At 39.6% G+C, this 13,033-nt stretch overlaps 1 protein-coding gene across 4 annotated transcripts in view; it reads right to left on the bottom strand.

Annotated features, from left to right (window-relative positions):
* LOC101846748 (cytochrome P450 4F22) overlaps positions 1–11,613 on the bottom strand; it is a 26,842-nt gene extending 15,229 nt beyond the window's left edge. Inside the window, exons 1-4 of one of the 4 annotated variants that reach the window (XM_005102400.3) lie at positions 11,355–11,613; positions 7,331–7,372; positions 6,563–6,734; positions 3,053–3,197 (exon numbers count right to left, since the gene is read on the bottom strand). In XM_005102400.3, the coding sequence (XP_005102457.1) occupies positions 3,053–3,197; positions 6,563–6,727 (310 nt within the window). In that variant the 5' untranslated portion in view covers positions 6,728–6,734; positions 7,331–7,372; positions 11,355–11,613. The other 3 variants (XM_005102398.3, XM_005102401.3, XM_035970819.1) reach the window with 3 other exon arrangements.
* Positions 11,614–13,033: the final 1,420 nt, after the last annotated feature.

Below are 13,033 nucleotides of genomic sequence, written 5' to 3' on the forward strand. Positions count from 1 at the left end.
CCACACACACACACAAACACACACACACACACACACATCCATTACAATATGTAGCTACTTGCTGCAGAACAGTATAATCAACAAAGATATACTGAAAGAAACATTATATACAGTATAACACAAATAGGTCAAACACAGAAGACTCGAAATCACGCAACCATCGAACTGTGCCAGCGGTCCGTTCCAGTTTTCTTTTTCTTCTTTATCTGTGTAAGATACCTCTCAAACTACGAATGCCTCCATCTACTCATCCGTCGAACTACTGAGGCTGGTATCGACAAATTTGAGCTATTCGTGTTATACTGTATGTTGTATTGGGAATGTCATTTATTATGGATTAACTCACTTGAGCTATTTCCCATGTATTTACAGGATGCCCTGACGGCCTGGTAGCCTAATCTTGTGTATTTACGGGATGTGCTTTATCTGTGATATCTCCGATGTTTTTTCAGTTACAAGCTACAGGAAATGGTAAACCAACAGCTGACCCACTTGTTTCGTTAAAAATTTGGTGAAGTTATGAGCGACACTTTTTGAAATGTAACGGACTAATCCGTCACTCCCTCATTGTGATTGATGATTTTTAATATAAATTGGGCACACAAAAAATTGCATAGCCCCCAGACATTGCCATTTCAAAATATTTATAAGATTAAAACTATTCAGACAAATTAGATGCAGTTTTCTTTTTCTGTGAGAGCATTTCTTTTTTTTTTGGTTGCATTTTTAGAATTATGATTGCTTTAAGTCTTTTTGTGGTCAACGATTCAATATACCCCAAAACTGTCAAGCTACCATGGTTGCGGGGTGAAAAATAGCTCAGGTTCAAGCGAGTTTGAACTAGCCAGAAACAGAGGCATTATAAGCGCTGATTGGAATTTTGATAAAGAGATCACATTATTCATAGGACCTTAGAGCATGCATCAGAATACCATTGAGTTATAATCAGAATACTGAGTAGGTATCCAGTTTAACATTTTTATTGTTATATTACTGTTCATTTATATTATGCATGTGACTGTGAGCCTGGTTGTGAGTATACTATTATATCATTATTGTTATGTGTACTGGTGTGTGTGGAAGAGAGGATGCGTGAGGAAAGAGAGTGTGTATATATGGGTATGCACATGTGCGTGTGTACACTAGTGTGCGTACGCGTGTCTGTGTGTGAGTGTATGCGTGTGTGTGCATGTGTGCATGTTTGTGTGTGTGTGTGTGTGTATGTGTGTGTGTGTATGTAGGTGTGTGTGCATGTGTGTGCGTGTGTATGTGTGTACGTGGGGAAACACCAAACCAATGTGCCAGGATCAGGACAATAAAGATGTATCTTATCTTATATAACATCCCATAGGTATGCTGGTATGCAGTTTCAACTAACAGACAACATTGTAGCCAGAAACAAGTGACGCACTTCTGTCACTATACGGGTGTTTGTGTAGTAATGGTTGGGCTCTTCACAGTTGATCCCCCACCCCCCACACCAGAGCAGTGCTACTGACTGAAGTTACCTTTAGGCCGTTCCCAAAGGGGGGATTTAACATGTTCTTATGCACAGTATAATTGTAAATGGGCTGATTTATCAATGTCATGCCTATACTGTACCGGAACAACATAGGGCGAATTGCTGGTTCTTCTTTCTTCATCCTTACTATCGTAATTTTTTCCTCTACTTCTTTTGAACGTTTGTCACTCTCTTGTGAACTGTTATTTCCGCGGTGTCCTATAGTCGAAGCACACTTTGAGCTGTTAAGGCTAGAGAGGTGAGTAGAGTAAGCCCGATTCCCTGTTTGCACTTCTCTGTTGAAATCCATCCCTTGGCGCTCATATGACCTTATGCAGTTGCAAGCGCTGTAAAAACTAACACTTTAAAAAAAACTCTTCACAGTTGGATACAAAATATGAGAGTTTACTTTGTGGCATCGGAGGCCTAGTGGTTAGGCTCTGGGACTCGACAACAATAAGATCGTGGGTTCGAATCCCATCAGGGGCCCGACATTGTGTTCTTGGGAAAGGCACTTTAAATAAATTTTCCTCACCCCACCCAGGTGGGAATGGGTACCCAGCTATAGACAGCGAAAGATCTTGTCAGTTTGTAAGTGTTTGAGCGCTCAATCAGCTGCTTGCACCGAATGCTTCCCGGGAAGCTGAGAATGTTTCTGAGTGTTCTACGGTCTCCTGGGGTAATAAAGCATAAAGCTTGCTGTTGAGCGGGAGTATACGCTATATAAATGCTATTTATTTATTCGTTTATTATTATTATTACTTTCCATTATTTTATCAAGTATCTTTGCAGTCATTCTGCTGGTATGTTGTATTCCCCTCCGGACTAACAACAATCACTAACACGTTATGTTTCCGTCAATTGATAAATATCTGTTCACAGCTGACAGAACAGAGTAGACGGAAATCCTATTATTAACTCTTTGAACCCCATCGGATGCTCGGCGGTAATAACCCTGTTCCTCATCGGACGCTGCAGTACTAGCGACAACTGTTTCGTTTTATTTAGAGCTAGTTTTTGCTTGTTTTTCCGAAATATTCCCGAACCAAGTTTTTTTAGTAATGAATAAGCCTTTGTTTCCGCTATTTAGAAGATGGAGGCAAGCTTTTGGGGTTATAATGAGGCATAGTGCACTAGGTTTAGGTGACTGCAGAAATTTTTTGGGGGGAAATGGAGGAAAAAACTCAAGGCTTAAAGAGTTAAGAACACAACATCTTATCCAGTAGATCTGAGAAATGTACTCACATGTCCTTCTGTTTGCCCCCTCCAAGCATTGAAAGCGCCTTAGCGTGTTTTTGCATGCTTTTCTTTCCCCATCTGCAGTAAACTGTTCGTTTCAATTGTGGATGGTTGGTGGGTGCTCTGGTGTGGTTTGCTGCTTCTTCTTTCCTATCAAACATCTATCGTCTTTATCTCTCCTCCTTCTTTTTTGTGTTAGTTACTCTCTTGTAACACCTCTAATCTTCGGCACTTATATGACCTAATTGTGTTGCAAGTGCTGTAAAACTCTTACTAAAACTAAAAACAACAGTGGACTACGATGCAACTCACCCGAGGACTTGAGGATGACCTTGACCGTGTCTGGGTGAGACACGACGATCAGCGGAAACTGCATCAGCCAGGTTAGGAACATTCTGGGATATCTCCTTGTGATATCCCTCTGAAAGGCTAGACCTTTATCGTTTGGACCTGGATACTTGGTAAAAGAATTTTTGGCACACAATGATATAGATATACATAATCTACATATATGAGAGAGAGAGGGGGGAAAGAGACAGAGAGAGAGACAGACAGACAGATAGACAGACAGACAGACAGACAGACAGACAGACAGACAGACAGACAGACAGACAGACAGACAGACAGACAGACAGACAGACAAAAAAACAGAGAGAGAGAGAGAGAGAAAGAAAGAGATAGAGATAGAGGGCGGGGGGGGGGAGATATCTCATATAGCCTACATGAAAAGGAGTAATACAGAAAACAGTAAAGAAGAACTATTTGAGCATGATGTTACAATAAATTTTAATGTTTTTCTCTCTTTCTTTTCTCTCTCTCCTTGCTCCATCTTTTTACAAAAATTTCTCTCTTCCCATTTCTCTTTTTTCCCCTCCTTAACGCATAAATATATATATAATATGCACACACAGAGATCAGACCAGTTAGCATGTCTGTCTTCTTTCCTTCCCTTTTCTCATCTCATTCCTTTTCTTTCCTCCTGCATGTTTCTCATTTAATTCCTTTTCTAATGACTATGGCAATCTACGGTCTTGTAATTCTACCAAAGACTCACATTTGCGAGGCTCCCTGCATTTGTACACACAACAAAAAAAACTCAACTAAAACACACAATTTCTGGGTCCCTAGCAGAATTGTCCTTTCAGTATGCAGCCTTTTCGGGTTACCAAATGCCCTGCTTTCAAAACAACTTTTTCGTAGTCTAATAGGCTGTGCAACTTGAGCAATGAGAAAAATAATTGTTTTTTAAACATTTTTTTACGAAAATCGAGTCCGGGTTAGAGGTACTGTATTACATTTAACATGACCTGTTTACAATGTCATACCAGCAGGCATCAGAAAAAAAAATTGTGATGAAAACACATAGAAGAAAAATAAAGACAAGAACCAGCAAAGTTAAGGCATTAAAACAGAAATATGTCATTGATGGCATGCCATAAAGTACATAGGAACAAGAAAGAAAGGCTTAAAAGTACTTGGAAGAGGGACAAAAGTAGTTGAAGGAGGAACTTAGAGATTCAGATCTAAAAGAGATGGAATATAGCTGGACAGAGGTGGAAACTATAGCCCAGGACGGAAGTAGATGGAGAGCTCTTGTTGGTGGCCTGTACCCCTGCATAGGGTAAGAAAGGAGGAGGATGATGATGATGATGATGATGATGATGATGATGATGATGATGATGATGGTGATGATGATGGTGATGATGGTGATGATGATGGTGATGATGATGATGATGATGATGATGATAAAGCCATAAGACAGCAAAACGTTGAACATATTAGACATTAAAAAAAAATCTTACAAGTCTCCGCTGTTTTGTAATCTTTTTGCTGTCTACATTGATGATAATGATAATGATGATGATGACGACAACGTCAATGACTAACAGAGATGTGGAGAGACTGCTGACCTCCGTGCATAAATGTCCCAAAATAAGGATCAACATGGCAATTAGGCAAATTCACAAGCTGGTGTTAGAGATAGGAAAGAGGTACTTTATCGTTGTTTACACTGACAGTGTCATCTATCCAGATGGTTTTCGGAGCATTCACCCGCCACATAAATATAGAATATTAGTGATAGAAATAATGTTTGCATTTGAAAAGTCCAAAGGATAAATAGCATTAGTAACAATTTTCAATTATTGCCTTTGTCTGGCTTTTTTCCTGTTCGTTCATGGATATCATTTCCATGGGAAACAGCTGTAGCAATGCACCAGTGATACATTTTAAACAGTTGTGCATGGAAAGAAAGGCAGTAGCCCATATATATGAACATGGGAGAGAAAAGCAGTATAGTGCTATAGTCCTTAATATAATTTTTTTCCAGTGACCAATACACGTACTGCAAAGCAGTTTTCCCGTGCTGTCTTCATTTGTATTGCCCAGATTTTAAGTCATAATACAATTTAAAGATAATGTATACATTTTTTTTAAAAGTGTTTCTTTCTCTGGCTTTATTAAGACTTTTAAAAAAAAAGCCCTCTCAGTCTAGATCCAGGCTAAGTTTATATATAAAACAAGTCTTTGATTTATTTTTCTTTCCTCAGAGTAGAGAGAATAACTTAGCTTTAGTTTTAGTAAGAGTATCAAGAGTATTACGGCACTTGCAAAACAATCAAGTTACATAAGTGCCGAAGATTAGAGGTGTAACAATGGTGCAATAAACATAAAAAAGAAGGAGGAGAGATTAGGATGAAAGATGTTTGATAGGAAAGAAGGAGCAAACCACATCAGAGCACTCGCCAACCACCCATAGCCAAAAACTGAAGAGATGTATAGGCTACTCTGCTCCTAGCCGCATACTCTAGGGGTTTAAGTGATACATCTGCCAAAAGCAGAGATGAGTGGCTAAACAGATCGGCCAACGCAGAAACAAACCCAACCCCAAAGACCCTTCGAATCTCTTATGCAGAGCCAATCAGACTTTGATCTTCAGAGCACGCACAGGACACTTACACACCAACAAGCATATAAACAGAATTAACCCCTTGTGGGAACCCCATTGCAGACACTGTGACTACCACGAGGAGACAGTTGAATATCTTCTCCTTCACTGCCCAAACCTGGCAGTTCTTCGACCCAGGCTCCTACACACACCTACAGACTTACAAAGCCTGCTCTAAAATGGCGTTGACCAGATGACAAGGACATGTGGTTACTTAAGGGAGGCATTGCGCTGCCAAGAGCGAAATGCTCGCAGCTAAAGGGATTTGAAAACAACAACAACAACACCGTGATACATCTGAGGTCTCTTTTACCACAAAAGATTCTGGACAAATGTTGATATGGCTTAAACGATCTTTACGTCAGGATTTCTAGATTTTTGCCTTTAACACTTTCAGGCTGAAGTATTTTCCTTACTAAAAATACACAATTCGCTTTTCTTTCCCAGTCAGTTTCTTTTGTATATATATCTATCTACATCAGGATCAACTGTGGACTTGGTTCTAACCCATCGGAGAATGGCATTACAATCTAAAGCCCGGCCTCATAACCTTAATGACGATTAAGTAGCATAAAATTCATATATACCATACCATACAATACCATACCGTATCATCCGTGCCTTTACCATACCATACCATATCATATCACACCATCCATACCATACTATACTATATCATACTACAATTTTTTTGCTGTAGATCACACATACCATACCATACCATACCACACCACACCACACCATTCGTGTCATACCGTACTGCACAGCACCGCACCGCAACATACCCTACCAATTTTTTTTGGTTTCTGTACATCAATCTGTACATCAAGATAGTGTAATAGGTTGTTGGGTAACGATCAGCAAATAACACTTACTTGAAATAAATTTCCAAAAATGAAATTTGGAGGATCATAGGGAAAGACTTTGAGCCTGTTCAGATATTTTCTGTACGCCACCAGCCAAAAGATAGACTTGACAACAACAACCAATGAGGCTGCGATTGCCAATGCCCCAACCACGTACAGGCTCAAGGACGTCATGGTAAATCTGAGGAAATAAAATTATAAGAACTCATTTTACTGGACTCATGTAAACTAATTCCCCCCACAACAGCAGTAGGAAGTTCGATAGAAAAAAAATAATGCCACAGCAGAGGGTATACTGATAGTATTATACTTATAGCAATATGCACTAAAATATGTATTAAATATGGTAAATTTTCTAAATCAAAATAAATTTCCCTAGATCATGTGGCATCGGCAGTCTGGTGGTTAGGATACCAGACTCATAATTGTGAGGTTGCGGGTTCCAGGTTGTGAGCCTCAGGCCTGATGTTGTGTCCTTGGGAAAGGCACTTTACACGCATTTTCCTCACTTCACCCACGTGAAAATGGTTACCTTTGCCCCTAGACAGCCAAAGATCTTGTCAGTATGTTGGTGTTTTAGTGCTTATAAAAATGGCAGCTTGTATTGCGGGTATAGTATGCTTCCCAGGAAGTTGAAATTGTTTCAGAATGCTGTCAAGTCCACTGGATTAATAGTATAGATTGGAGGTGCTGCATAGAGCTTGCTGTTGAGTGGGAATTTACGCTATACAAATGCTATCTTATTACTATTGTAAGGGTCATGACTAGATAACTCACATAAATCAGGAGGCTTGCTGATATTTGAGCAGTCTACTGGGGCTGAAACATTCAGATGTCAAACATGCAAAGTCAAATACTGTACCTTCTGTATTAATTTCAACTTAGGGCAGTACATACTGAACTGCCATAAAATAGCATTATAATATAATATATATGTTCAGTGCAATTTACCGATCTGTGCAATCTTAAAATTGCGCTACACGTTTTAACAATCGTATAATTGCGCTACCATCTTAAGATTGTGTAGCAATTTTAAGATTGTGTTGCATGTTTTAACGATGGTATAATTGCCCGGCAATCTGAACATTGCGTTAATATTTTATATTTTTTAAATAACAAAAAAACCCCAAACACTTCCATTGTTTATTCTTTTACTCACATTAAGGAACATTCACATACATTTACATTAAGGAACATTCACATACATTTTCAAAAGGGTAAAAATATGAAAAATAAATTAAAATTAACATATGAAACTGAACAGCTCACGAGAATGATGTGAATTTTTAAATAAATATATTTCAAAAGTATAAAGTAAATTAAATGAACTTTGTGAACATTGAGCTTCTGGCATTGTATCATTTTTGTGAGCTCTTCAGTTTCATCATATATATGTCAATTTCAGATTGCCATGCAATTATACTATCGTTAAAACGGACAGCACTATCTTAAGATGGCCGCGCAATCTTAAGATGGCTACGCAATTATACAATCATTAAAACGCACAGCGCAGCAGATCGGACAATTGCACGGAACATTTATATAGACAAATGATAACCTGCTAGAGGCTCAAACTGAAAAGTTCCCAAGGGGGCTAACGTGGTCAAGAGGTTAAGGTGTTTGCCTCTCATTCAATTGGTCGTGGGTTCCAATCCGGATAGCGACTGAACATTTTTAAAATAAAATTTTCTCCTTTCACAAATCCTTTCCTGCTCTCTTTCTCTTTCAATGTTCTGTCATCTGCTTTCGTCTCTACTTTCTGCTCCCCCACCCTTCCTCTGGGCTCCTGACTCTTTTTGCAGCATTTCTACTGCTACTCCTTCGCTCCTTCTAATTACTGCTGTCATTCAGCCACACCTCAGATCTTCTGGTAGGAAAGATCTACACCCAGCCTTCTCGGAGAAGGGCGAAAAATATCGGAAGTTCATTGTGCAAGTTGCGAATGTAAAAGATCCCTTGGTGGTCCAAAATCGATAAGAGTAGGCTTCAGCCACCACCTGGGCAAAATTCAAAATTTCCTACCAACTAAAAATGTTTAATGTGTCCCACGCATTCACGACCTTATGCAGTTGCGAGCGCCGTAAAATACTTACAAAATTTTTAAAAATAAAATAAGTTCCCAAATCACTGTGGGCCTCTGACACTGAGACAGAACAAGGACCATCATGATAAACCATCCATCCCCATATATATATAAATCATGACCAGAGTAGGTTGAGCAGCATTATATTATATTACGCCGCTAAACTTTTCCACCTCTACGTGTACAGAGTTTGTTACCATATAATAATATAAGTTGAGAGAGCTTCCCTAAGCTAAACCTCTTCTCTGCACATGTAGTCCTGCTGTTCCTTAGTCCCTTCCCTGTACAAGTAACTATAGCCTAACTATAATAACTTTATAAGGAACAAGGGCAGCTGATAAATTATTATTTTCACTCCTCCTGCTCACAGATGCACTGCTTTGGGGGGGGGGGGGGGGGGTGAACCAGAACCGGTTGTAATTTTTGCTGCAGATCACAAAATGGCCCCTAAAATTGTTGCAAATCCATTCATTTTCAAGAAATTTCAAACCAAAATATCAAACTAAGGGAAAAAAAAACACAGGGACGGATCTCACACAGGTAATAAACATGGTGTGCAACCCCCCCTCCCCTACCCCCCGGCCTTCTCAGTTCAGGCTATATATCTCGGACGATTGGCTTCGGCATTGAGGGCCAGGGTGGACGACCTTATCTTGATAAGCTTGCCTCGAGACCGATCCTTATCTTATCGAGGATCAATGTGAAAAGCGGCGATAGGTAGATGCTCTAATACTAAAACGTATACAAGTGGTGGAACATTTTTGCATTACGCTTTTGCGTGCCGATAGTGTAACAGTAATGTGTATAGTGTGTAGCCATCTAGTCTGTCTAATCTCCTAGCCTCTTCATTGTTCAATTCAGTCCTCTTGGGTGTACACGTTTTTTTCGTTTGGATGTATTTTCACTGCACTCGATTATAAGGATTAAATTTGTGCTTATGTGTTTTAGTGTTCAGCCCAGATTCTAGTTTTCTTTCATCTTGAATGTTACTGTTACTAGAATCTACTGTTACTGTGAAAAAGTTTTCAGCTGACGTCTCAGTTTCAGCGCAATGAACCGTGTGAGCAACATTTGAACATGGGAAGAAAGTGTAGGGGATGGGGCAGTAGAAGTTATGCCAGCCAAAAGGGAAATGCAAAAGAACAATAATATAGATTTCCAAAAGATTAGGAAAAAAAGCACAGTGCACAGTGGATCAAAAGTGTTCCGAAATTAATTGTAGAAGATGTCACCGATTAAATGAACATATATTTATATATATGTTTGTATATATATAGAGAGCAACTGCAACAAGTTCAGCTTCTTTTAGAGCTGCTGATATTGATGAAATGAATATACATGTATTTAAAATTTAAAGAAAGAGATGTCTTCAAGTTCGATTCATTTTATCAAACAATGGACGCTGACAGCCATTGGCAATGTTGCAAAGAATAAAAATAATTATTATAATACATTTGTCTTGCTCAGCAGAACTTGAGATGGCCCTATTTTTGCATTTTCCATGTATTTTACTTTTGTTCACCATACCCATGACCACGTGAAAGAGGTTTCATTTGAAGTTTCACAAACTGAAGCACATCAGGCTTCCAGACTTCACTAGAGATGTTGCCACATGCTAGAGTCAGTTAGCCATACATAAAATTTTGCACTTCGTGTGTAACCTTCCAGAGAGACATTGTTGGCCTACACTACTTGTTGGGTAGGTTGTTTTTTAAATATTTTATGGAAACCACTGAAAAGCTGTGCAGAAACTGATTAGTGGCGATTTTGTGAGACTTTCCAGCGATATTCCATCTTGATATATTGTTATTGTAAGCTGATGTGGCTGGCAAAATATCTTCATGAAATATTTGCGGAGCAAATGAAGGACCACGGAAATGGCCTCCAATGCCTAGGCCAGTCGTGCGGGCTGTGTGGCCTGGGACTGAGAAAGCCTAGCCCTCCCCCCCAACCAAAAAAATAATTTGGTAACTGAACCACACTCAAAATCTTAGTAAATCTAAACGACCTGCACTCTTACTCAAAGTCTAAGGACACATTAACCAAATGTAACTTAATCTCCCAACTTCCCCTCCAATCCGCCCTATCAATTTCGAAATCTTTAATCTTTAATTATAAAACAAGTCTCAAAAGTGACTCTCCATTCTTTCCCTTTTATTTCCTGCCCTCGTTCTCAACAACAACAAAATAATTAAAAACTTACTGTTCACAAAATAACCAGCAATTGCAATTAATAATCAGTCTGAGCTCCCTCAAAACCAACACTTACCTGTGTACTGTTCAATGACTGCTGTGCCCAGACCCCCCACCACAAGAGGTCTAAGAGAACCTATTATTTACATAGAACGTATACATGCAAGAACTCCTTATCAAATTCAAATAGAATCTAGGCTGTGTAGACTAGTTGAGTTATTGTGTACAGAACTACCGCTGCGCTTCAATCCATCACTGTGACCTAAAACGAAGAGTGTAGAGGCAGAGGTAACACGAGAAGCGAAACTCAGGCTCAACACTGACAACAATCAAGAATCAATATTCCAATCTGGTGCAAGCCTATAATCTAGATCTAGATCTAGAATCTAACATACTAATAAATAAATCTCAGCAAACAGTCAGGATAACTACACATGTTCCGTTAGTAAATCAGTAATCTCAAATTGACAATTTACACACAAAGCAACACTTCGAAGAACGCAGTAGAACCTAGATTAAACAAACCTTGTTCTGTGACAAAAGGAACCCCCTTCCTCCGCTCGTTTTTCTTCCGTGCATATATATATGTGTGCTGCCTTTTGTGTGAAACTCGAAATCCGGAAAAGAATCCGGTGGTCAAAGTACGTTCACGTCGGCGGGGTGTAAATCTATTGGTCAGTTTGCTGCACCAGCGACCAGGAGCTGACACCGCAGGCAAGCACGAGCTTAGGCCTAGTTCAACTATAATTAGTACTGGACTGGTCCATCGGGTCAACTAAAAATACCAGCGACACCACAGCAGGTGGGCGGCGCATTAACATGATAATATATTATATAACCAGTCCGTGATTTGTGGCACATCGCCTCAGGCGGTACGTTGTCAATTCAAAGGTAGCTCAAGGATAGGTATAGTCCCGTTGGGATAGTTCTCTCATTAATTTAACGAAGGCCTTAATTTAATTGTTAAAAAAAAAATTTTTGTACTTAGTTTCCTCACACGAAGTCACACTTGCTGAACGCATATATAAGCGCTCACGAAATAGCGCAATTTGGGCCTATTGAATGCCACGTTTTATTAACTCTATAATGTTGACGTATCGACGACCACGTGTCCAGTCACCAATATTATGATCGAGTAGCCTCGAGACCAAGACAATAATATTTGGGGCACATACTCATATTATGTAAGATCATACACAAGTCAGAAACACGAATTTAAACATTAAATATGCATAATGTTACAGTGCTCTCTTTTCTTGTGTTTTAGGTAAGGAAAAAGAAATTAAAAATTTGTAGGCCTGTCGATATTCCCTAAATAGTGCGTGTTTAATCAGTTATAATAATAATAATAATTGCATTTATATAGCGCATATCCATGCTCCAGAGCTTGCTCTATGCGCTTTACAACTATTATTACCCCAGCTGACCCTCTGAGACCACCCAGAAACATTCTCAGCTTCCGTGGAAGCATGCAGTGCAAGCTGCGGATTTTACGCGCTCAAACACTATCAAACTGACAAGATCTTTCACTGTCTATAGCTGGGTACCCATTTCCACCTGGGTGAAGTGAGGAAAATTTGTGCGAAGTGCCTTTCCCAAGGACACAACGTCAGGTCCCAGACAGGATTCGAACCCACGACCTTACGGTTGCGAGTCCGAGAGCCTAACCACTAGGCCACCGACGCCACATGATCGATCAGTTAAATGACGTATAATGAGCATTCTCAAGGCCACGTGTTAGTCTTATCAACCATTCTGTACCTCATTGCCCTTCATAGGCTTGTTTTGATAGGCCTACTGATAACCACGCAGTGTTTGTAGAGTAATGGAACAGCGTTTCCCTGTCGCACGCAGCAGACCTGAGTTCAATTCCCGTGTGGGAAGAATTTTTTACAACAAAGTACATTATTGTATCTCGGTCTTTCTGCTGAGATCTACGAATTGTATCCACCTCGATCGTTCCGGGTCGGACCTACACAGGAAGAGTCGAAGTCCGCTTTAAAAAACCCAAACAAAAACAAAAAACAAACAAACAACTGTCGATTGGATATATTGATGCGTACGCCTGTTATTGTAATCGCAATGTTTTCTAAATGGACAACAGGAGCAGGGCCAATATGTGGAACTTTAATCTTCTGATAAACCGAACATCACAACGTAACAGGTGAATGTCTTGACCTTTTTATCTGTTCAATGCATATATA

Source organism: Aplysia californica, unplaced genomic scaffold (genome assembly GCF_000002075.1).
Source record: "Aplysia californica isolate F4 #8 unplaced genomic scaffold, AplCal3.0 scaffold00323, whole genome shotgun sequence".
Classification (NCBI taxonomy): Eukaryota; Metazoa; Mollusca; class Gastropoda; order Aplysiida; family Aplysiidae; genus Aplysia; species Aplysia californica.